The 25640-nt window shown below is 41.5% G+C and overlaps 1 protein-coding gene across 4 annotated transcripts in view; it reads left to right on the top strand.

Moving 5' to 3' along the window:
• The window catches only part of DCX (doublecortin), a 197548-nt gene that overhangs the window by 142431 nt on the left and 29477 nt on the right, over positions 1-25640 (top strand). For 3 of the 4 annotated variants that reach the window (XM_074323613.2, XM_074323612.2, XM_074323615.2), the window contains exon 6: positions 13049-13143. The exons of the other annotated variant lie outside the window; for it this stretch is intronic. In XM_074323613.2, the coding sequence (XP_074179714.2) occupies positions 13049-13143 (95 nt within the window). The remainder of the gene's footprint in view (positions 1-13048; positions 13144-25640) is intronic. 4 annotated transcript variants of the gene reach the window in all.

The raw sequence follows: 25640 nt of genomic DNA, 5'->3' as shown, positions 1-25640 counted from the left end.
TTAAAGTCTGTGCTAAGGGCCACCTGGCATGAGCCACAAAATAATTGACAGATGGAAGCCACTCATACTGGGCTTAGAGTTACCTTGAAAGACCAAGCCATGAACCGAGGCTGCCTGCCACTAGTGCTGCACTTGGGGCTACTTAGCAAGAGGTATGTGGCACACTGAGGCCAAACTGCTTGTTTAGGGTTTGTGATTCCTTGGAAGATTTTAGGAAGGTATTCAGTATGAGCCATGACAGGCCATTTGTATAGAAAAGACAGTGGAAGCAGCTTGGGTGTTTCTGCAATTTGGGTGGAGTGGGGTGTCAGGGAATGACGGTTGTGGGGGGAGTGAATAGGGGTAGCCTGGTTAATGGAGACACAAAAATGGCAGCTGCCTGCATCTGTGTGCTGGGTGAGGGGAGCCCTCAACAACATAATAATGGCTTCTCCCAACAATTCAGTCTGAGAGAAAGCTGCCCTCCAGTGCTTCCCCTGAAGCCAGACAATATTGTTCCTCCCCATATGTCCCTGGCACCTTTTGAGCTGCTGCCCAAGTGCTGGAACCTAGAAGCAAGTGAGTCCATCAGTGAGGAAGTCCATGCATGGAATCTTTAAGAGGAACACATTAAACTCCAGCAGCCTTCCATCTAACTCAGCCATAATCTCTGCTGGTTTTCACAGCCAGAAGCTGTGGTGGACTTCTCTTCCCAGTACTGGAATCCTGGGCTTAAGAACCTTGTATGGGGATGGAACCTCTAATTCCATGCCTAAGATATCCCTCCCGATTTTTAACTCCCATAAGTAGGTGTACAACATCTCTTTCTGCTTCTCTGCCCCTCCCACCAGTCTTGAGGTGACTTCTTCTGTGTATCCTTAGTTATAGGACTGCTGTTCAGCTAGACTTCAGGCCATTCTCAATGATGGTTGTTCTGTAGTTTAGTTGTACTTTTGATATGGATGGAAAGGAGTCAAGCACTGTGTATATCTACTCTGCCATAGTGACCAGAAAATTAGTGTGTCATTTAAGGCCACTGTTTTCTTGTTGATTTTCTGTCTGTAAGACTTGTCCATTGGTGTCAATGGGGTGTTAAAGTCCCATACTATGACTGTATTACACTCAGTCTCTCCCTGTATGTTGGTCAGTATTTGCTTTATATAATTGAGTGCTCCTATGTTGTGTGCATAAATGTTTACAAAGAAAAATCCTCTTGTTGGATTCTTTATTGTTATGTCATGTCTTTCTTTGTCTCTTATTATAGTCTTTGTTTTAAAGACAATTTTGTCTGACGTAACTATTGCTACCCCAGCTTTCTGTTTGTTTCTATTCTCAAGAAATATCTTTTTCCATCCCTTTCATTTCAGTCTGTGTGTGTCTTTCAAACTGAAGGGGGTTTCTTGTAGATAGCACATATATGTCTTCAGCCACCCTATGTCTTTGGAGCATTTAATCCATTTATATTTAAAGTAATTATTGATAGGTACATAGTTATTGCCATTTTATTATTTCTATTTATGTTTTTCCCCTTATTTTCCTTTTTCCTTTTTTTTTTTTAGTTTCAGGTGCACAAAACAATGTAGTAGTTAGACATTTATCATTTATATCCCTCACACAGTGACAACCCCCTCCCCCCATCCACTATCCCTCTGACATCGCACACAGACATTACATTTCCACTGTCTCTATTCCTAATGCTATACTCCACTTCTTGTAAATATATATAACTATATATGTATATAATTGTATATATGTATATATATACATATTGCATATATATGTATATAATTGTAGTTGTCATTCATTATTGTTCAGCTTCAGGTGTACAGTGCAGTAATCAGGCATCTACTGATCCCTGGGGTGGTGTCCCAAATGAGACAAGTATCCATCGGATACCTTACAAAATCTTTACAACATTATTGATTACATTCCCCAAATTAACTTTCATATAGCCGTGGCCATCTTGTGGTTACTGACTGTGCCTTCTAATCACCTCACCTTCCCCCTTATCCCAACTACCCTCCCATGTAGCAACCCTAAATTTTTCCTCTATGTCTCTGAGACTGTTTCTCATTAGTTCATTCATTTATTGTTTCCTTTAGATTCCACATATAAGGGAGATAACATGGTATTTGTCTTTCTCTGTCTGACTTATTTCACTTAACATAATGTTCTCTAGGTCCATCCATGTTGTTGCAAATGGTACGATTTCTTTCTTCTATATGGCTGCATAATATTCCATTGTATAATTTTACCATAGTTTCTTAATCCAGTCATCTACAGATGGTCATTTTGGTTGTTTCCATGTCTTGGCTATTGCATGTAGTGCTGCAATAAACATAGGGGTACATACATTTTTTGGAATTAGAGTTTTGGGTTTCTCTGGATAGATGCTGTCGTGCAGGAGACCCTGCACGCTGCGCCATTTGTCGTGCAAGGTGGCCTGCGGGGACTCTGGTCCCGCTCCCCACATAAGAGCGCAGGATATGGCTAGGCCAAAATGGAACACCCACTGAACCATAGATAGGGGAGTCATACCACAATAGTCTTACTGCAAGCAGTATACTCTCACTGGAGGCTGGACGCACAGGACCTGCAACCTGCTGTCCGCTTCTCTGCCTGCCAACCAACCAACTAACCAACCAACACAGACACAACAGTTATATCAGTGGCTAATTGGCTAACTGGTTACAGCTGATGGCCAACTAGCCACAGCTGACGGCCATCTACCACCTGAGCCAGCACCTTTCCACATGAGGCCAAGAGCCTGGAAACTGCTCTGTGGGACGCTGTCCCCACACTCCACCCCTACAGGGTCTCACCTCACAATCTATGTGACAATCATGTTCCACGAGGGTCCCTGTGCGAGGAGCCTGGAGGTGAATGCAGTATCCTGCACAAAGCCAGGCTCTCTGGAGACAGCCAGGGTTTCTCAGGGCACAACCAGTCCTTCTGGGCACAGCCAGACTTCCTGGGCTTCTTAGGGTACCACCAGTCTCCTCCTGCCCTCCTAGCAGGTGGTGCTGTCACATTGTAACCATGAGTCGGGGCTGCGGCAACACTTGAGGAGGGTGGTGAGCATGCCCGCGTGTTACTGCTTTCACAACCCAGATCTGGAGACGGAACTCTCCTACCGATGTCGGTAAGCTGAGGCCATGTAGCCCGTCCACCCCTAGAATATACTCTGGAACGGGGGAGCAATAAACCTTGTACTTACGAGGGGGAAGCCTTCCTATACCCAGTGGTAAGGAAACAGCTTTAACAGTCACAGTCTTTCCCCCATAGCCATCAATGCAGATTGCTTGTCCGGAAAACAGTTCTGGGTTCCCATAAACAAGACTGCAGTCTGCACCAGTGTCAACTAGGGCTAAAACCCTCTGCACATTAGAAGGGGACAAATGTATGGACAGTTCCACGTGGGGCCTCCCGTCCCCGCTAGTCCCCTCTGATCAGGTACCTTGGCCCCACCCCTAATCAAGCTGAAAGGAGTCAGCCTCAAGCGGCTGCATGAAGTCCTGGAGGGACACGGGTCACACTTTCCCAGACTTCTCCTTCAGGCTTTTCCATAATTGCTGTTCCAAATGCAACTGTTTCCAAAGTTCCAACAAGAGTGCATTGGGTTGTCGGTCTATTTTTTCCCGATCGACCCTGCTGCCACGAGATCATGCCACATCTGTGCGCGTGTTACTCTCTGAGGCCCACAACGTCACCCCTTTACTTTTGATTTGGGCTTCCAAGTCTCAACTGCTTGGACCACCTGTCTTAACTTCCTTTGCCTTCATCTTTCAACATCCTCTAGGGTGGCCATGGCAATTGTAACTTCATGGATCCGCTGCCCCACATAGGTTGTAAGAATGGCAATCAAGTGTCCAAAAGCACTCGCAGGTGCAGTATCCAAAACCAGATCTCTCACGCTGGCTGTAAAAAGCTTGTCATCCGGCCCCCGCATATTACAGTTGAAAATAGGATGTCTCCACAATGGGATTTATAGATGATGTAATACAGAATTGTACACCTGAAATCTATGTAATTTTACTAACAATTGTCACCCCAATAAATTTAATAAAAAAAAAAAAAAAAAGAAAATAGGATGTCTCATACACATTTCACAGATGATTTGAGTAAGTTCCGTATATGATTGCCATTTACTCACAGTGTCTGGCAGCTCGCCAGCCTGTCCCCATACTGTGCTTACCACAGCAGTGAGCCACTCCATTAGAGTGTGGTTGCCCTGGTCTTGGGCCAACCTATGGCAGTTCTGTAACCTTTGTCGCAGGGACAGATGCACTGTCATGAAGGCTAGCTTTTCCATCTTGCCTGGGGAGCAGTGAAAGTTGTCTGCTCCCTCATCCCATAAACGTAATAGCCAAGCCAAGACTGGCTCTCCAGGGCACTGTCTGTACCGCCTCCCCAGCTCCTGGAACTCAGTGGGGGTGTAAGGGTTATAGGTTGTGTACTCAGTCACAGCTGGGTTGCCAGCAGCAAAGCCCATGGGGCCCAAAGGTTGCTCAAATTTTACACTTTGCTTCAAGATTGACCAGCTTGGAGGTTGGGAGCTACATTGTCTCCACTCGCTTCCTCTACCTCTGCCTCAGAGTCTCCACTGTGGGGCCCTTCTTCTAACAGGCGGACCCGAGCTTCCAGCGCCTCCATCTGGGACACCTGATCCGGCACCTGGGCTATTTCTTGATGCGCATTTTCCGTGTTGAGAGTCAAGGCCATGAGGAATATCCAGCCCACACAGCTGCCTGTAGCCTTCGCTTCCTCCAACAACCGCTCAGCCAAACCCTGCAGGGCCCTCTCCACGCTGGCTGGAGAGCCATCCATGTCCTCCCATGCTTCCTTGGGGGTCCAACTCCTGAGAACAGTGGCCCCCAGGCACCACAGACTGTTGGGGGCCACCTGTCCTCCTGCCCAGAGTCAAACGCCATTCCTACCTGGCCGGAATCTTGCTCGTCATGCCACACGTCTGATTGGGTGGAGGCCTTGGTGTAAGATGTCCACAACACTTGGAGCCTACAGCAACAGCCCACCAAAAAGCCAGTAATGCCTACTATGGGCAACAGGGTGGCATACCATCCAGAGGCTTGAGAGGATCACCAATTCACTGAGGGGTACATCTCTTCCAGGCAGACTGCGCTCCCCGTCTCTGGCGCTACTCCTCATGGGCTTCCTGAGACTGAGTTTTCACACGCACAAACTGCTCTACCATCCCTCGGAGAGCTTTGGCTTGCGCCATACCTTGCTCGCTGTGCCATTTGTCATATGAGGCAGCCTGGGGGGTCTCCGGTCCTGCTCCCCACATAAGAAGGCAGGATATGGCTAGGCCAAAAAGTAACACCCACAGAGCCATAGATAGGGGAGTCATACCACTATAGTCTCACTGCAGGCACTATAGTCTCACAGGAGGCTGGATCCACAAGACCTGCAACCCGCTGTCTGCTTCTCTGCCTGCCAACAAACCGACTGACCAACCAGTGCAGCCGGGGCAGTTATATCAGTGGCTAATTGGCTAACTGGTTACAGTTGACAGCCAACTAGCCACAGATGACGGCCATCTACTACCTGAGCCAGCACCTTTCCACGTGAGGCCTGGAAACTACTCTCTGGGATTCTGTCCCCACAGATACCTAGGTGTGGAATTGCTAGATCATAAGGTAGTTCCATTTTCAGATTTTTGAGGTAACTCCATACTGTTTTCCATCGTGGCTGCACCACTCTGCAATCCCACCAAGAATGCACAAGGGTTCCCTTTTCTCCACATCCTTGCCAGCACTTGTTGTTTGTTTATTTATTCATGACAGCCATTTTGACTGAGGTAACCAACCTATCAGAGACAGAGTTCAGAACACTGATGATAAGAATGTTTAAGGAGGTTAATGACAACATAAAGAAGGATAGAGATATGATAATGAACAATCAGTTAGAACTAAAGAATACAATAACTGAAATAAAGAAAACACTTGAAAGAATTACCAGCAGGGTAAATGAAGCAGAGGATTGAATCAGCGACCTAGAAGACAAGTTAGCAGAGATCACCCAAACAGAACAACAGAAAGAAAAAAGAATAAAAAACAATGAAGATGGTTTAAGAGACCTATGGGATAACATCAAGCGCAACAACATGCGCATCATAGCAATACCAGAAGGTGAAGAGAGGAAACAAGGGATTGAGAACATATTTGAAGTAATAATGTCCAAAAATTTCCCTAACCTGATGAAGGAAACCAACATACAAGCCCAGGAAGTGCAGAGAGTTCCAACCAGGATAAACCCAAACAGGTCTACATCAAGACACATTATAGTTAAAATGGCAAAGGTTAAAGACAAAGAGAGAATCCTAAAAGCAGCAAGAGAAAGACAGAGGGTTACATACAAGGGAACTCCCATAAGACTATCAAATGACTTTTCTGCAGAAACATTGAAGGCCAGGAGGGAGTGGCAGGAGATACTCAAAGTGATGGAAAACAAAGGCCTACAGCCTAGGTTGCTTTATCCAGCAAAGCTATCATTTAAAGTTGACGGAGAGATAAAGAGCTTCCCAGAAAAGAATAAGCTAAAGGAATTTATTACCACCAAGCCAGCATTGCAAGAAATACTAAAAGGACTTCTGTAAATAGAAGAAAGATGAAAACAATCTAACTACAAATTTAAAGATGGCAATAACTATGTATCTATCAATAATCACTTCAAATGTAAACGGATTAAATGCTCCAATCAAGAGACATAGGGTGGCTGAGTGGATAAGAAAGCAAGACCTTGTATATGCTGTGTACAAGAGACTCACCTCAGATCAAAAGACACACACAGGCTGAAAGTGAAGGGTTGGAAGAAGATATTTCATGCAAATTAGTAAAATCAGAAATGAAAGAGGAGAAGTGACAACAGACATCACAGAAACACAAAAAAAATTTAAGAAATTACTATGAGCAACTACATGCCCACAAATTAGAAAAATTTGGTTCCAATTCAGGAAGTTTCTTCTGTTGTTTTACTTGGGACATGTTTTTTGGTTTCCCCATTCTGGCTGACTCTCTGTGTTTGTTTCGATGTATTATGTAGATTGCTGGGTTATCTTACATGCTATGTGTTCTTTATATTTGACTTGCACCGGTTCCTTCTTCTCCTGTGTATGTGCTCCAAAGGGGACTCTTGTGTTGTGTATATTTCCTTGTTAAAGTCAATCTTTAATTGCTTTTGGCTTGTCAGCAGGTGGAATTGACTCCTAGGCTGACTAGTTGTGAGACTTGGCTCTGCCCACAGTGGATGTTCTGCTGCGTGAAGGTTGGCCACTTAAATGAGGCTTGGTCCCTATGGGCTCTTTTTTCCTGGAGAGGATTCCCTCTGGGTGTGTCACTTGTAGGTCAAACCCGATAATACTCTGGTTTGGTCTGGAGTTTGCCTCTGGGTATGTTGAATCTTGTGCCTCTTGATCAGGGCCCCAGTGTAGAGAAATTTCAGAAGAAAGCAAATCACCAAGCACAACAATGACAACAAAGAAAAAAACAAATACACTCACATGTAAAAACAAACAATAACTCACACTCAACACAGGCAAAAATATCAAAAATACAAAACAAAACAAAACAAAAGCAGTGCCAGTCTTGGCTTAAGCCCTACAAGTAATCTCCCGGTTGTCCTCTGCTGTACCAAAGAGTCCTCCGCATATTGTACAGACACAGCAGGTCACCTGGTGCCCAGAGTGACCCTGGGCCTGCAGTTTTAGATGAGTAGGGCTATGTGGTCTGGATGGTAGTTTTTACAAAGTCAGTGCAGTTTCTGCTCTTGCCTGCACATATGCACACTGAGAGTAACACAACCAGCCTTGTGCTCAGATCTGCTGAGTCTTAGGGCACTTCTTCTGTGTGTGTGTGTGTGTGTGTGTGTGTGTGTGTGTGTGTGTGTGTGTGTTTGTGGAGGGCGGGAGATTTCTGAGCTACTGAAAGCCCAGAGCTGCGTCTGCTGCCTACTGCTGATGCCTGGGAGTGTCTCCGCAGTTGTAATTACCCTGCCCTAGGCAGGCCAGAAAATATGGGGGCTGGTAATGGAGGAGTCTTCTCTCTCCCAGCCCAGTGGTGTCACACTCTTCCCAGCCTCTTCCCTGGGTCAGAGCTGCACAGTGCTGGGTCTTCCCAGATCCTGATTGCTATGGTCTCTCTGTAATCTGACACTACTCCTCAGTTCAGGGTCCAGCTTGATTCTCTGGAAGAGAGGGGGTGGGTTTGGGAGAGTGGGAGGAAGGACCCAGGAATGCAGTTCATGTCCTTTGTCCAACCTAGGGCCCAGCTGGAAGTCTCAGCTGAGGTTACTGCCTCAAATGCTGGATATGCTGATCTCTTGGCAGGAGAGATCAGCTGTGGGACGCAGGGAAAGAGCCCACCTCCTTTCTTTTGTGATCTCTGGTCTCTCCTGTGAATCCCTGTGTCTCTGCAGCCATGCATGCAGGCCACATCTCCACTTAGCTCCCTTCCCTCTTCCCCTGCTCGCCCAATTTTCCCATCTTCAAGTAATCCTCATACTAGTCTCTTAGCTGTTCTTTGTGTTGAACAGAGAGTCCTTTGATGGGTTATAGATGTTCAATTTGTGGTAAGTTCCAGAGGAGAAATCAAGAAGACCACCTCGCTGCCGCCATTCCCAGAAAATAGGTGAAGTGTGATGTATCCATTTGATTGGATGTCTCTGGTATTGACAATGTGCATTTACTCCAACAGTCAATACTTTGCAGCTGTATCAGAAGGCTGCCCAAAAGACTCCCCTTCTTTTGCTTAAATAAATCCCTTTAACATTTTTTATCATACTGGATTTTTGGTTATGAACTCCTTTAACTTCTTGTCTGGTAAACTCTGTATCTCTCCTTCAATTTTAAATGATAGCATTGCTGGGTAGAGTAATCTTGGTTGTAGGTCCTTTCTTTTGATTACTTTGCATATTTGGTGCCAATCTCTTCTGGCCTGCAATGTTTCTGTTGAGAAATCAGCTGACAGTCTTATGAGAGCTCCCATGTAATTAACTAACTGCCTTTCTCATGTTGCATTTAAGAGTCTCCCTTTGTCTTTAACCTTTGCCATTTTAATTATAATGTGTCTGGGTGTGGGTCTCTTTGGGTTCATCTTGTTTGGGACTCTTTGTCCTTCCTGGACTTGTATGTCTATTTCATTCACCACATTAGGAATGTTTCCTGTCATTATTTCTTCAAATATGTTCTCAATATCTTGCTCTCTCTGTTCTTCTTGTACCTCTAAGATATGAATGTTGGTATGCTTCATGTTGTCGCGGAGGTCTCTAAAACTATCCTTATTTTTCATTATTTTTCCTTTGTGCTGTTCTGATTGCTTGCTTTCTCCTCTGTTGTCTACCAAATCGCTGATTCAATCCTCTGCTTCATCTAATCTGGAGTTGATTCCTTCTAGTTTATTCTTTCTCCTTTCAGGTATTATATCCTTCATTTCTGACTGGTTCATTTTAATCGTTTCGATGTCCTTTTTTATTCTTACTGTCTCTTTGTTGAAGTTCTCACTAAGTTCCTGAACGTCCTTATAACCAGTGTTTTGACCTCTGTATCTGGATGATTGCTTGCCCCCATTTCAGTTAATTCTTATTCTGGAGTTTTATCCTCTTCTTTCATTTGGGATATGTTCCTTTGTCTCCTCATTTAGGCTGCCTCTTTGTGTTAGTTTTTGTCTATTAAGTAGATATACTACACCTCCCAGTCTTGGAATGGTGACTTTATGGAGCAGATGTCCCTTGGGGTCCAGGGGTACAGTCTCCTGATCACCTGAGCTGGGTGCTCCAGATGAGTTTCTTTTGTGGGTTATGTGTGCCCTCCTGTTGTAGTTGAGCCTTGATTGCTGTCTGCACATCAGTGGGTGGGATTGACCCTCAGGCTGACTGTGAGGATTGGCCATAACCACAGCTTACAAATTGCTGTGAGGTGGTTGACTCCATGGAGTCGTATTCACCCCAGTGGGTTGTGGTTCCAGCTGAGACCACCGTTTGTGTGTGCCACTTTGGGGCTAATCAGATGGTGCTATGTTGTGGTCTGAAGATGGACTCTGGGTGTGTTGCTTCTGGGGCCTCTTGGCAGGGGTTCTTGTGCAAGCCAAGGTCACTTGCTGCCTGTAACTGGCAGCTTTGTAGGAGCTACAAAGCAATCTACAGTTGGTCATGCTTGTGCTGGACCTGGAGATGCATAGGAGAGGCCATCTTGTGAACCAAGGTCAGCTGCCACAAGTACTGGGGCTGCTCAGGAAAAGACCCCAGGTATTCCGTGGCCTGCTGCTGCCTGGAAGCTGCCCATAAGGCTCAGCCACTGAAAAACCCTTGGTTTGTATCTGAGTTTGATGAGGCAGGGTCTCAAAGAGTGACCAGGGTGGAGTGAGGGGATTTCCCCAGGTCAATGAAGATTCAGGTTTTTCCATGTGGGAGGAGGGCTCAACACAGTAAAGATGGTGCCTGACCACAGGCTTCATGGGTTGAGGGCTCAACACAGAGACAATGGCGTCTGTCCCTCCAGACCTCGTCCTGCAGCCTTACAACTCAGTGTTTCCCTGTATGTCTCTGGTGCCTCCTTAGCAACCATCCCTCTGCTAAAGGCCAGGGTGAGTGGCTGGGAGGAAGAGAGCCTGTGTTTGGGTCCTTTAAGAGGATGCTTGGGTTTCCAGGAACCTTCCACTTCATCTAGACACACAGAATTCTTGCTAATTTTCACAGCCAGATGTGGTGGCTCCTTTTCCTGGAACTGGTACTCTGAGCTGTAGAGCCTGGTTTGGAGCTGGAATCCCTTGCTCCTCAGAGGGTACCTCTGTAACTGAGATATCCTTCCCAATTCTCAATTACCATATATGGGTGTGAAGACAGCCCATTTTGTGTTTCTGTCCCTCCTACCAGTCTTGACATGGATTCTTCTTTACATGCTTAGTTATAGGACTTATGTTCAGCTAGTCTTCAGATGGCTCTCCGGGTTGATTGTTCTATAATTTAGTTGTAATTTAATGTAGTCATGGAAGGAGACAAGTGTTTACCTACTCTGCCATCTTGCCCAGAACCTCACAGACTCATTTTTCAAGACCTTTTTCAGATGTTGCCTCCTCTTATTTGCCTCCCAGTCCCATGATTTGAAAGCTTCTCCTCTTGGCTCCAAAAACAGCCCTTGCATAGCTCTATCATAATGCTTAGCCCACTGTGTTCTTGCCTGTCTCCCCACAGGTAGCGACTACTCATCTCTGAAACCCTAATGTCTAATACTTGGCCTGGCTTAGAGAAAGTACCCTGTAACTATTGGCTAAATGAATGAAAGATTTCCAGGAAACCCTGACAGGGAGAAAGGTCTCTCAGTGAGTGGGTGAGGGATGAGTAAATACAAGAACAACTAAACAGTGGATGCCTAAGTGCCCACTATTTTCAGCTTACTTGCACTTGGATAATTGCTGCAACCACTAAACTGATGTCTATTCTATCTCTACAGTTGGTATGCAGATTCCAGAATCTAGGGAAACATTACCATAAGTGGTGCAGAGGAAGTATATCCTCAGGAAACATTTATCATACAGAAGTTTAAGCTTTACCTGTGGGACTAATAGCAACACTCTAAGGCCATATTCTTGCTTAACGTCTTCAATTTTCTATTCTCTCTCTCTCTCATATCTATCTATCTATCTATCTATCTATCTATCTATCTATCTATCTATCATCTATCTATCTATCATCTATCTATCTATCTGTCATCTATCTGTCATCTATCTATCTATCTATCTATCTATCTATCTATCGATCGATCGATCGATCGATCTATCTATCTATCATCTATCATCTATCTCTATCTCTCATACTCTCTTTCTCAATCTTTCTCTCCTTTCTCCCATTTCTGCCTTCCTTTCCTCCTCCTTTCTTTCATTTTCCTTCCTTCTTCCCCCTCCCACACAGCCTCATGATATTTACGTGTATTTGTAAAGCACATTTCAGAATATCTCTGATTAATAATGTAGGTCCTTAGATTTAAAAAAAGAATAACTTTAGCATGAGTTGCATGCACATGAATCCACTTTGAAAGCTGTGTAATTGTTCAATTAAATGCACTCCATTTCTTTTTACTTGATTGAATATTTAAAAAGCTCATTAGCAAGGGAATATAGAAAAATTTGCAAACACAATAGAATATGAAGTTGTTAAATATGAAAGCATTTCATTTTCAGCATTTTATTGACTACAGATAATTGGGGTGCACTCTGATTTTGGCCACCATTGTGTGCTGTTCTCTGTTTCTGTCCCTATTTCAAATTTCCTCATTCTTTCCTTCCTTCTCCTAATCTCCTACCCTATCTTTCCTCTCTCCCTTCAGCTCTATTCCTGACATCTTTCACTCTTTTTCGATTCTGTCCTCCTCCCATTTTTCTGTATGAACCTTGCATTATGTTTCATTCTGCATTTCTCCTCAACTTTTTCATTCTTCTTCCTGACTAGCCCCCTTTCTCTTCCTTTCCTTCTATTATTTTTTCCCAGGATGAGGTAGGGAAGAGAAAGTGTGTGTGTGTGTGTGGGGGGGGGGGGGGGAGTTGAGCATGAAAAGAGAGAGTGGGGAGAGATTGACAGTATGGTTGCCCTGCACCTGCCACATCATCTGCAACTAAAGGGGATGTGCCCCGATCTGAACCACGCATATTTCTTCCCCTTTAAGGTAATACACAAAACCTTCTTGTGCTTCACATTTTTCCTCTATAAAATTGAAACTAAATAATACATTCCCAGACTACCTCACAAAGATGTTAGGGTCAAACTTGGGAATGAATATGAAAAAGGTTTGAAAAGAACCAGACCCTGTAATTGGAAGCACTCATGGGGAAAGAGTAGGGGGATTATTGCCTTCTACTGAGCAGGGATCTAATTAACTGAGCATTGCATTTCTTTCCTTTCTGAGAAATATGTTTTGTTTCACCTTTGTTCTATTCATCAAATCACTTGGTTGTATGAGTGCCTTGTTTAAATGTTCTTAGTGTCTTCAGAGGTGAAGGATAACTTGTTACTTTGTATGCTGTTGATTTTTATCCCTTCCTTTTCTCTCGCCTTGGGCTAGCAAATGGAACCTCCAGCAGCCAGTTCTCTACCCCCAAGTCTAAGCAGTCTCCCATCTCTACGCCCACCAGTCCTGGCAGCCTCCGGAAGCACAAGGTATTATGTCTCTTATACCTTACTAAACCCCTTTGCATTTGGATTTTTGAATGACTGGGTGAGGGTTTTCTCTTCCATCAACTTCAACAGCACATCAAGGCCAGAATTTCCTTTCGTCTGGTCCATTAGTATGAAGCCCTGGGAATCTCAGCAGGGGCTAAGCTTCCAGTCACTAGTATTTATTCCTCTGACCCCTGGTTTGTTTAATTATGGTTACATTGAACCAAAATTAAGAGACAAAAAGGTCCCAAATACACATTCTGAGCCAATGTTGTTACCAAATGATGACTCAAGGGATGGGTTGACCACTTTTTCTGTCCAATTCAGAGACATAGCAAAAAGAGCATTAAGGGCAACTTATGTCCCCAGGCACCAGTCAGTAGAAGTGACATACATATAGCAGTCAAAGAAAGTTTGCACTGAGTTACTCACTTTAGATTTGTTGGACATCAAAACATTTCATTGACTATAGACAGACCCTAGTTTCACTATGTATACTTTACCAGGCAGATTCTGGTACAGTGCAGGGAGACAGGGCACATATGCATTGCATTGGCCCTGGGCACCATTTACACCTCACCTCTAAGTCATTCCAAATAAATATCAGGGGTGCCAAATTATACACATTTTAAGAGATGTTATCTATGTATTGCTTTTCAAAGTTGAATTGAATTACGGTAGCAATGTGTAGTATAATGTTTGCTCAAAAGATGGCATTAATCAAATGAATGCTATCATTCATCGTATTACAAATTTAATAGTTTTTTTCCCCTTAATTAAAATGTGTATGCATTTTTCTGGCAACCTCTGTATACCATTAAAATTATATAATATATTAATATATTTATATATTTCTAGCCCCATTTCCAAGATTCCCACTCAAAAGTGTCTCTTGTATAGAAAATCTGGAGTGGTCTCTGCCTTGGACCTCATCTCTGAAGTGATATGAATGTAGTTTCTGCTCTGATTACCAAACTCTAGAGCATCTTCCTCTAGGACTCTTGCCTTCTGCCTACTCAGAAGACATGGTGTGAAATGTGAAAAGGCAAAAAGCCACCAATGTGACCAACTCCATCACAGAACCATGGTCAGAGCTGGAAGAGATCTTAGATGGAGATGAATTAATTTCATTTTATTCTCTCAATGATCTTATGAGGTTGATATTTTACAAATGAAGAAATTACAACCCAGAAAGTTTAAATTACTTAGTAGGGTAACATAGCTAGCTAGTAGCAGACAGAGGTTTGGTACCCAGGTTACTGCTGGAAGTACACTGGAGCCAGTTCACACTAGGTCATGAGAGCTGATTGTATATAATTTCCCAACTCTGTGTTTAGTGACATTGTGTTGATAACTAGAACACAGCAGTGGTGGAAATATTTACACCATGGAAATCAGCAAATACTAAAAATGAAGGTTTTTTCCCCCCACATACATTCAGTTGTTAAAGATTTAAGAGCATACCGCTGTCTGACGTCCATTTTTATTTCCTTTTCTTTACATCAGGATTTTAATATCCTGGTTAATCTGACCGTTACCGCTTTACCACTCCTAATATCTATTCCCTTCCTTTAGTGACCTCTTTAACTTCTGGTATTGACCTTGGCCAGAACCTTTTAATTGTCCTGATGAGCTATTTGGTTACCCTGAAAGAGGACCTGCTGAGCTGTCGCTATAGCCAAAAGTACCCAGATATTGTGAGAAGGATGAAAATTGCTTTTGCAGTCAGCTTGCAGTTATTCTTCTGAGCAGCAAAGCTTTTAAATGTGGACATTTCAACATGAGGAATAGCCTACTTCTGTGGTTCTGCTCTCCCCACAGAACCTCGTATGCTACATTGCTTCTTACTTTATCTTTGCCCTATGTATTTCTGCCCTTGCTTTCCTTCTAGGAAGTGTGACCTATTCCAGCACCTTCCATGAGTGTCTTCCCCAAATAGCCAGGAGAAGCATGGGCATTTATTTGGTCTGCACACTTGAGTCATGCAGCTTTTCAGTTGACATGTTTAGTTCATTTAGGTTGAAAACCTATGACCTACAAGGCCATTGAGCTGAGTGCAGGTAGAGTTAAACCATTTCTCCTGGTTGGATTTGTAGGGTTTTTGTTTGTTTGTTTGTTTGTTTAATTTATTTATTTGAGTCAATTCTAGAATCTAATTTGACCACTGAAGAACTAGAACAAGTTATAGGTAGCAGCATTGTCAGAGCTTCACTATTTTCTTAACTGTGGCATTGTCAGTGTCATTCTATTTTTAAAATTACTCTTTTAGGACAGTTAAGCAAATATTAAGTGATGAATTATATAATTTTCTAGGAAAAAACTATTAAAATTATACTTTGGTATAATTCTTACTAATTTTTGAACTTTTTACTTTGATATCATTTCAAATTTACAGAAGAGTTTCAAGAATAATAAAGAACTTCTGTATACTCTTTACACAGAATAATCAGGTGTTTATATTTTGGCCCCATTTACTTTTTTTGGTGTGTTCTCTCTCTCTCTCTCTCTCTCTCTGTCTCTCTTTCTCTCTCTCTCTCCACACACACACACACACACACACACACACACACACACTTTACTATTGTTTTAACCATTTGAGATTAAGTTACAGACATTTGCAGACATCACGTCCTTTTGCATTTAAGTACTTCAGTATGCATTTCCTAAGAATAAGGACATATTATTTCATAACTGTAGAACAATGATCAAAATCAGGAAATTTGCACTGCCATAATACTATTATGTACTCTACAGTCCATATTAAAATTTTATTAATTGCCCCAATAACATTCTTTTTCTGGTCCAGGATCCAATCTAGGATGACACATTGCCTACAGTCATCATGTTTAGTCTTCTTTAAGCTAGTAAAGTTTTTGAGCCTTTTTCTTATCTTTTGGGACAGTATATTGTAGAAAGGGAGAGAACAAGCCAGTTATTTGGTGGGATGTTTTTTCATTTATTTAGGTTCATCTAATGTTTCCTTGTGGTTAAATTCAGATTATGCCTTTGGGGCAGAAGTGCCATAGAAGTGGTGTTGTGCCTTTTTTGGTACATCCTATCAGGAAGCAACAGCCTCATGCTTATACCACAAAAGGAGGATGAACTGGTTTTTGTGAATAAGCTAAAAAATGTCTTGTAACCTTGGCTTAGTCCCCCTGGGGCTCAGGTATCAGCTTCTTGCTCCTCCTCTCATACAGCTACCTGAGCTTTAGTACCATCAAGATACTTGGCAGTAGGCCTAAGCAAATCTCATCTGAAAGTCCATCCAAATGGACCTGAAAGCTGTGAGTCATTATGGAGACAGGAAACAGGTGGCTAAGGCCATGACTTTCCTCCTGCGCAATTGGAAACAAACTTGAAGTCCCAGCATCCCTTTGGTAACTTTTGATGGCTGTGGCAGGGCCCTGAGCTGTAATCAGCCTCTTGGCGTCCCCTGTTAAGCAGCTCATGGAGAATCTTCGTTAGTGCAGCTGCAATGGGGTTAGCCAAAGTCCACATACTCAAGTACTACAATATGGACACAAAATAAATCCTTATATAGTTAATGAGAACAACGTTTTGCATTTCTATACAGCTTTATCATTTTGCATAGCCCTTTTTCTCATTTGTCATTGTGATAATCCTGTGAAAGAGGTAGGGTGGGTAGCATTTCCATTTTACAGATGAGAAAAAGGAGGTGCTGAGGTTAAAGGCAGCCCAAGTATGATTAAACAATTTGGATTCAACATATTAAATATGTTCAAAAAACTTAGAAACATAGAGAAAATTTTTCATTTATTTATATATATTTTCCAGATTAGTGATTGCACTCATGGCTTTAAATTTGGAGGCGTTTTGCTTGCTAAGTTGCCTGGAGATTGGAGGAAAATATATTTGACATATTATTTGAAAATATAACTAAGATTATTTAAATATATATGCATATTTTTTTCCTCTGTGTTCCCAGACTTTTTTTTCCTTTTTTGTCATCTTGTAAGTGCTTGGAGAGATAGTTGGGTGAATAAAGCAGGGTCCTGACCTTTAAGTCACAGACACCACTCTAAGTGGATTTTGGTAGTGTAATCAAGAGTGAACAAAGGACTGCAGGAGCACAAAGGAGGGTGGGAGATGAGGAAAACTTTACAGACTAGGTGACATTTAGGTGGGGCCTTGAAGCCTGGATAGGATTTTTGATGGCTGGTGAAGAGAACTGGGCACTTCAGCTTTTAAGAAAAATCAACAAAACCAAAGCCATGCCATCAGAAATGTGCAGGACACATTTGGGAAACAGCAAACCCAAATTAGAAACCATGTTTCTTAAAACTCCTCCTCTCTGATTCCCTTTGGAATTATAAACTCCTTGCACCAGAGACCAAGTTTTTATTTCCTTTAACACAAGAGTATTGCCAGCACAGCTGTATTTGTTACACTTTGTTCTGCAGTGATCCCCGGGACTAAGCAAATGAATTTCAGGTGCAAATTATTTGCATTTTTAAGCAATATGTGTGCTTCTGTATTTCTACATATCAATTAAAAAAACCAGAATGTTGAGATAATACTTTTTCCTGAACATTTTTCTATGCATACAAGGAAGTATCTTTTGAATAGTAAATAAATGATGGAGGACAGAAATACAAATGTTCATACTTAGGCCTAGTCCTGTGGATTATCTTCATAGCCTGCATCTCACCCTACACATTCCAAGTCATAGCAACTGAGAGTGAAGTTTCCTCACAGTTCTACCCCAAGGGCTATCCCCCTGTCCTCTGAGAGAAGACTCTGGAACAATTTTCTCAGATAATTATTTCCACCAATAAACCAACTACACTGAAGTGTCTGTTACATGAACAATTAAGAGCAGGGGTGAATGGATAAAGGTCCAGATGGCAGAATAGGTAAACCCTATGCTTGCTGCCTCCCAGTATTACATTTAAATTACAGCTAAACTATAGAACAAACAACCTCAAGAATAATCTGAAAAGTACCTGAACAGAACCCCTATAACTATGGATATGCTGAAGAGGCCACATGGAGACTGGTAGGAGGGGCAGAGATGTAAAAAGGGCTAACCCAAAACCCACAGTTAGTTGTTGAGCACTGGGAGGGTCACCTCAGTGATGGAGGTCTGCCCTGAAGAGGCAGATGTCACAGCCCCACATGGGGCTCCCCAGCACAGGGGTCTTGTACCATATTGAGGAGTCCCCTCAATATCTGGCAGTGAAAATTAGTGAGGACTCTGTCCATCATTCTTGGTGAGATGGAAGACAACTATTAGGTTGATGCAAAAGTAATTGCAGTTTTTGCAATTATTTTTAACCTTTCAAACCTAATTACTTTTGCATCAACCTCAAAGAAAACAAGGCATCGTCTTAAAGGGCCCCCACAGATTCACTCACTTGCAAACACTCACCTGGGCTCCAGTGGAGGACAGCAACTTGAGAGTTGCCACAGACATACGGGAAAGATAGAGTTTTGTGGCTTTTGGGCAAGGGATGGAGGGACAGCCATCATTGTCCCTGTATGGAGCCTGCCTCATGAATAGCCTGCAGGAGGGTGCCATCTTTCCTGTGTTGAACCCTCCCCAAAGGGCCAAATCTGAAAATGCATTGGTCTGGTAAAATCTGTGCATATGTGACACCCTGGGTCCCTGCCCCTCCCACCTAGTGCTGTATTGTCAGGGGCATTCTCTTCTTCTGGGCAGCCAGCCCCACTCCACAAGCTGCGGAAGACTTTTACAGCAGCAGATGGCCCACAACAGCCTGGGGAACTTTCAGTGGTTGGCAGTAAACCACAGCTGGTGCTCCAGTCTCTCTTGGGCAGCTCTCGGGGATCTGCAGTCCCGAGGTGAGTGGTGGCTTGCCGCAGGGTCCTCAGAGCATTTTGCTGAATGGTCACAGGCTCAGCACTGCTGCAAGAACTGAAGCTGCATTAAGTTTGTAAAAACCATTAACCCCACAACCCATGACTCCCTGAGGCCCTACCCCACCTAGGTAGTGTTGCATCACTGGGGACTCTCTTGGCTCCTGGGCACCAGCCCTGCTCCCACAAGCTGCAGAGACTTTTACAACAGCATAAGTTCCATGGTGGTCTGGAAAACTTTCAGTGGTGGCCAGTCAGCCACAGCTTGCATTACAGCCTCTCTTGGGCAGCTCTTGGAGATATGCAGGCTCTAGGCAGCGGTGCCTGACTGCAGTGTTATCAGAGCATTTTGTGAAGTGATCACAGGCCTGAGACTGGCACCAGAACTGAATCTGCATTAACTTTGTAAAAATCACCACCCCCGCCCTGAGACTCCCTGGGACCCTGCCCCACCCAGCTAGTGCTGCATCACTGGAGACACTCTCAACACCAGGTCAACCAGCGTAGCCTGTACACCTAAGGAGGCTCTTTCAGCAGCTGGGCCTTATGGGCAGCCAGCAGGTAGCAACAGACATAGAGGACCTGGGCCTTTTGGTAAGTTGGCTCAGGCCTGATACTGGTGGCAGCCAGCTGTGGTTCATAGCTAGGATACTGACACATGCCTCCAGGTTCAGGGCATGCAGCAACAAACTACATATAGGTTTGTTGCTCCTACCATGTCGCCCTGGGCTAGTCACAGGCAAGGCTCAAATTGGTGTGCATGGGAACACCTCCCAGAAGACACCAGAAACAACACACTCAGAGGCCAGCATCAGACCACAGCAGAGTAATACCCAATTAGCCCGACAAGTGGCACACCCAAAGGGTGGTCTCAACAGGCACAAGAGCCCACTGGGGCAAATCCCTTTCTGAGAGGTCAGGCCCTACACAGCAGCTCAAAAACTAAGGGCATAGCCAGTCCTCACAGCCAGTCAGCCTGAGAGTCAATCCCACTCACTGACACACCAAAAGTAATCAAGGCTCAAATACAACAGGAGAATACACACAACACACACAAGGGATACTCTTGGAACACATGTACATGTGATCAGTGAGATTGCACCACTGGATCACGCCAGACACCTACTACATGAGGCCACATGGCAAAGACAGAGATATATGAAGTCTGACAATTAAATTCCTGAACTCATCTTTGAAAAGGTGCTACATACCTCATTGCTGAATATCACTATGGTCACCTACAAAGTACTCCCCTTGGGAAGCTATGCACTGATGCCAGCACCTAGTCTGCCCTTCAAAGCAATTTTGGAACCCTTTTTCTGGAATGGCCATCACAGCTGTTATCATAGTACCCTTTAAATCCTAAATATCATCAAAATGTTTTCCTTTCAATATTTCCTTTATCTTCGGGTAAAGAAAGAAGTCATTTAGGGCCAGATCAGGTGAGTAGGGAGGGTGTTCCAATACAGTTATTTGTTTACTGGCTAAAACCTCCTTTCAGTGTCATGTGAGCTGGTGCATTGTCATGATGCAAGAGCCATGAATTGTTGGCAAAAAGTTCAGGTTATGTACTTTTTCAAGTAGCCTTTTCAGCACTTCCAAACAGTAAACTTGGTTAACTGTTTGTCCAGTTGGTACAAATTCATAATGAATAATTCCTCTGATATCAAAAAAGCTTACCAACATCATCAGACCTCGTGGGAGATCTACCTAATACATAGATGCAAACACAGAGAGGGAGCCAGAATTAGGCAATAAAGAAATATATTCCAAATAAAAGAACAGGAAACAACTCCAGAAAAAGAAACAAATGAAATGGAGGCACTAATTACTAGAGACAGAGTTTAAAATATGGTTATAAGAATGTTTATGGAAGTTACTGAGAACTTCAACAGAGAGATATTAAGCATAAAGGACATAGAAACCATAAAAAAGAATCACCAGAAATAAATAACACAATAACTGAAATGACGAATACACTAGAAGTAATTGACAGAAGATTACATGAAGCAGATGATTAAATCAGTGATTTAAAAGACAACGTAGCAGAAAACACCCAACTGGAAAAACAAAAAGGAAAAATAATCTTAAAAAAATAAAGATAGTTTAAGGGACCTTTGGATAACATCAAGCATAACAGCATTTGCATAATAGGAGTACCAGAAGGACAACAGAGGGAGCAAGGGATCGAGAACTGACTTGAAGAAATAATGACAGAATTCCATTGTGTATATATACCACACTTCTTTATCCATTCATCTATCGAAGGACATTTTGGTTGCTTCCATGTCTTGGCCACCGTAAACAAAGCTGCAATGAACATCGGGGCACACGTGTCTTTATCTCTAAATGTTTTCAGATTTTTTGGGTAACACAATGGGATTTATAGATGATGTAATACAGAATTGTACACCTGAAATCTATGTAATTTTACGAACAATCGTCACCCCAATAAATTTAATAAAATAAAAAATAAAAAAAGAAAAGAAATAATGACAGAAAATTTCCCAAACCTGACAAAGGAAATACACATACAAGGCCAGGAAGTACAGAGAGTCCCAAACAAGATGAACCTAAACAGGCCTACAATAAGACACATTATAATTAAAATTGCAAATGTTAAAGACAAAGAGAGAATCCTAAAAGCAGCAAGTGAAAGACAACTAGTTACTTACAAAGAAGCTTCCATAGACTGTCTGTTTGACTCTTAACAGAAACTTTGCAGGCCAGAAGTGAGTGGCATGAAATACTCAAAGTGATGAAAAACAAGGGCCTACAGTGAAAACTAGTCTACCCAGTGAGGCTATCATTTAAAATTGAAGAAGAGATAAAGAGCTTACAGACTAAAAAAAGCTAAAGGGATTAATTACTACCAAGCCAGTATTACAAGAAATGTTAAAAGGACTACTTTAAGAAGAAGAAGGGAGTAAACAAACAAACAAAAGAAGATAAAAATATGAATAATAAAATGACAATAACTATGTACATATCAATAATTACTTTAAATGCAAATGGATTAAATGCTCCAATCAAAAGATATAGGGTAGCTGATTGGATAAGAAAACAAGACCCATGCACATGCTGTCTATGAGAGACACACCTCAGATCAAAAGACACAAATCGACTGAAAATAAAGGGATAGAAAAACATATTTCACACAAATCGAAATGAGAAAAAAGCTGGGGTATCAATATGTATATCGGATAAAATAGACTTTAAAGTTAAAAACTATAATAAGAGACAAAGAAAACATTACATAATAATAAAGGGTAAGTCCACAAAAGGACACAACCCTAGTAAACATTTATGCACCAAACATAGGAGCACCTGAATATGAAAAACAAATATTGCCCAACATAAAGGCAGAGATTGACAATAACACAATCATAGTAGGGGACTTGAACACTCAACTGACACCAATGGACAGAACTTCCAGACAGAAAATCAACTAGGAAATACTAGATCAGATAGATTTAATTTATATTTTTAATACATTTCTCCCTAGGCAGCAGAATATGCATTTTTTTTTCAAATGCACATAGAACATTTTCCAAGGTAGACCACAGGTTAAGCCACAAAACAAGTCTTAATAAATTTAAGAAGATTGAAATCATATCAAGTGTCTTCTCTGACCACAGTGGTATGAAACTAGAAATCAATGACAAGAAAAACACTGAAAAACTGCAAACACATGGATGCTAAATAACTTGTTACTAAATAATGAACGGGTTAAAAATGAAATCAAGGAAGATATCAAAAGATACTTTGAGGCAAACAAAAATGAAAACATAATGACCCAAAAATCTATGGGACACAGCGAAAGCAATCCTAAGAGTGAAAGTAATAGCAATGCAGGCCTACCTCAAGAAACAAGAAAAATCTCAAATAAACAGTTTAACTTTATACTCAAAGTAACTAGAAAAAGAACAGCAAACAAAGCCCAAAATGAGTACAAGGAAGGAAATAAAGATCTGAGAGGAATTAAACAACATAGAGGCAACAAACAAACAAACCAGCAAAAAAAAAAAAAAAAAAAAAAAAAGCAAAAGATCAATGAATCCAAGAGCTGGTTCTTTGAAAAGACAAACAAAATTACTAAGCCTCTGACCAGACTCATCACACAAAAAAAGAGAGGATTCAAATTAATAAAATCAGAAATGAATGAGAAGAATTGACAGCAGAAACCACAGAAACACACACAAAAAATTAAGAAAATACTATAAGTAACTATGCACCAGCAAATTGCACAATCTGGGAGAAATGGATAAATTCCTAGCTGCCTACAAACTTCCAAGGCTGAATCAAGAAGAAACAAAAAATCTGAAACAACTGAATACTACTAATGAAATTGAATCAGTAATCAACAAGCTCTGGCCTAACAAAAGTCCTGTACCAAATGTCTCTACAGGTGAATTTCACTAAACTTTCAAAGAAGAATTAACACCTATTCTCAAACTATTCCAAAAAATCCAACAGGAAGGAAGGCTCCCAAGCTCATTCTACAAGGCCACCATTACTTTGACTCCAAAACAGACAAACATATTACAAAAAAAGAAAACTATAGGCCAAAATCCCTGATGAACATAGATGTAAAAATCCTTAAGACAATATTAGCAAACAGAATCAACAATACATTAAAAAGATTATACACCACAATCAAGTGTGATTTATTTCTGGTTAGTTCAATATCCACGAATCATTTAACATGATACAACAAATAAACAAAATGAAAAATAAAAATCATATGATCATATCAATAGATGCACAAAAAGTGTTTTACAACATCCAGCACCCATTTATGATAAAAACTCTCAGCAAAGTGGGAATAGAGGGAACATATGTCAACATAATAAAGGCCATATATGACAAACTCTCATCTAACATCATACTCAATGGGGAAAAGCTAAAACCATTCTCCTTAAGACCAGGAACAACACAAGGATAACCAGTTTCACAACTTTTATTCAATATAGTACTGGAAATCCTAGCCACAACAATCAGACAAGAAAAAGAAACAAAAAGCATCCAAATTGGAAAGGAAGGAGTAAAACTGTCATAACTTGCACATGGCATGATACTATATATAGAGAACCCCGAAGATTCCACACAAAAAGACTATTAGAACTGATAAATGAATTCAGTAAAGTAGCAGGATACAAAATTAATATTCAGAAATTGGTTGCATATTTATACACCAATAACAAACTATAAGAAAAGAAAATCAAGAAAAAAATCCCATTTACAATTGAATCAAAAAAAATAATAAAATACCTAGCAACAAATTTAACCAAGGGAGCAAAAGACCTGTAATCAGAAAATTGTAAGACATTGAAGAGAGAAACTGAAGATGATACTAATATGTGAAAACACATGCCATGTTCATGGATAGAAAGAATTAATATAGTTAAAATGTCCATACTACCCAAAGCAATATATAGATTCAGTGCAAACCCTATCAAAATACCAATGGCATTTTCCACAGAACTGAAACAAATAATTCTAAAATTTACCTGAAACCATAGAAGAGCTCGGATAGTCACGGCAACCCTGAGAAACAGCAACAAAGCTGGAAGTATCACCCTACCTGAGATCAAACTTTACTACAAGGCCACAGTAATAAAAATAGCATGGCATTGCTATAAAAACAGACACATAGATCAATGGAAGAGAATAGGGAGCCCAGAAATAAATCCATGCTTGTATTGTCATTTAATCTATGACAAAGGGAGCAAGAATGTAACTTCAATAAGTTAAGAAGACAATCTATTCAATAAATGGTGCTGGGGAAACTGGAGAGATACATGCAAAAAATGAAACTGAGCCACCTGCTTATATATGGCTTATATATTATATATGGCTTACTCCATATATAGTAATAAACTCAAAATGGACAAAAGACATGAACATAACACCCAAAACCATGAAACTCCTAGAAGTGAACATAGGCAGTAACTCTCAGACATTACCCTTAGTAATATTTTTACTGATCTATCAGCTTGGGCAAGGGAAACAAAACAAACAAATGGGACTACATCCAACTAAAAGTTTTTCACAGCAAAGGAAACCATCAACAAAATGAAAAGTTATCCTACTGAATGAGAGAAGATATTTGCCAGTGATATATCTAAGGGGTCAATATTCAAAATTTATGAAAAAAAATTCATACAGTTCAACACCAAAAAACCAAACAATCCAATTAAACAATGGGCAGAGGAATTGAATAACGATTTCTCCAAACAGGAAATACAGATCAACAATAGACATATGAAACGATGCTCAATATCACTAATCTTCAGAGAAATGCAAATAAAAAAACACAATGAATTATCACCTTACACCTGTCAGATTGGCCATCATCAATAAAGCAACAAATAAGAAGTCTTGGCAAAGATGTGGAAAAAAGGGAACCCTCATGCATTGTTGGTGGGATTGCAAATTGGTGCAGCCACTGTGGAAAACAGTATGGCGGTTCCTGAAAAAATTAAAAATGAAACTATGTTATGACCCAGTAATCCCACTCCTGGTATTTATCCAAAGAAATCCAAAACACTAATTCGAAAAGATATATGCACCCCTATGTTTACTGCAGTGCCATTCAGAGTAGCCAAAATATGGAAACAATTGAAATGATCATTAATAAAGATAAAGAAATTGTGGTA

Source organism: Rhinolophus sinicus, chromosome 18 (assembly GCF_057876585.1).
Source record: "Rhinolophus sinicus isolate RSI-liver-muscle chromosome 18, RSI-T2T, whole genome shotgun sequence".
Classification (NCBI taxonomy): domain Eukaryota; kingdom Metazoa; phylum Chordata; class Mammalia; order Chiroptera; family Rhinolophidae; genus Rhinolophus; species Rhinolophus sinicus.
Note: the sequence above shows the minus strand (reverse complement) of the source record. Positions and strands in the feature narration are given on the sequence as shown.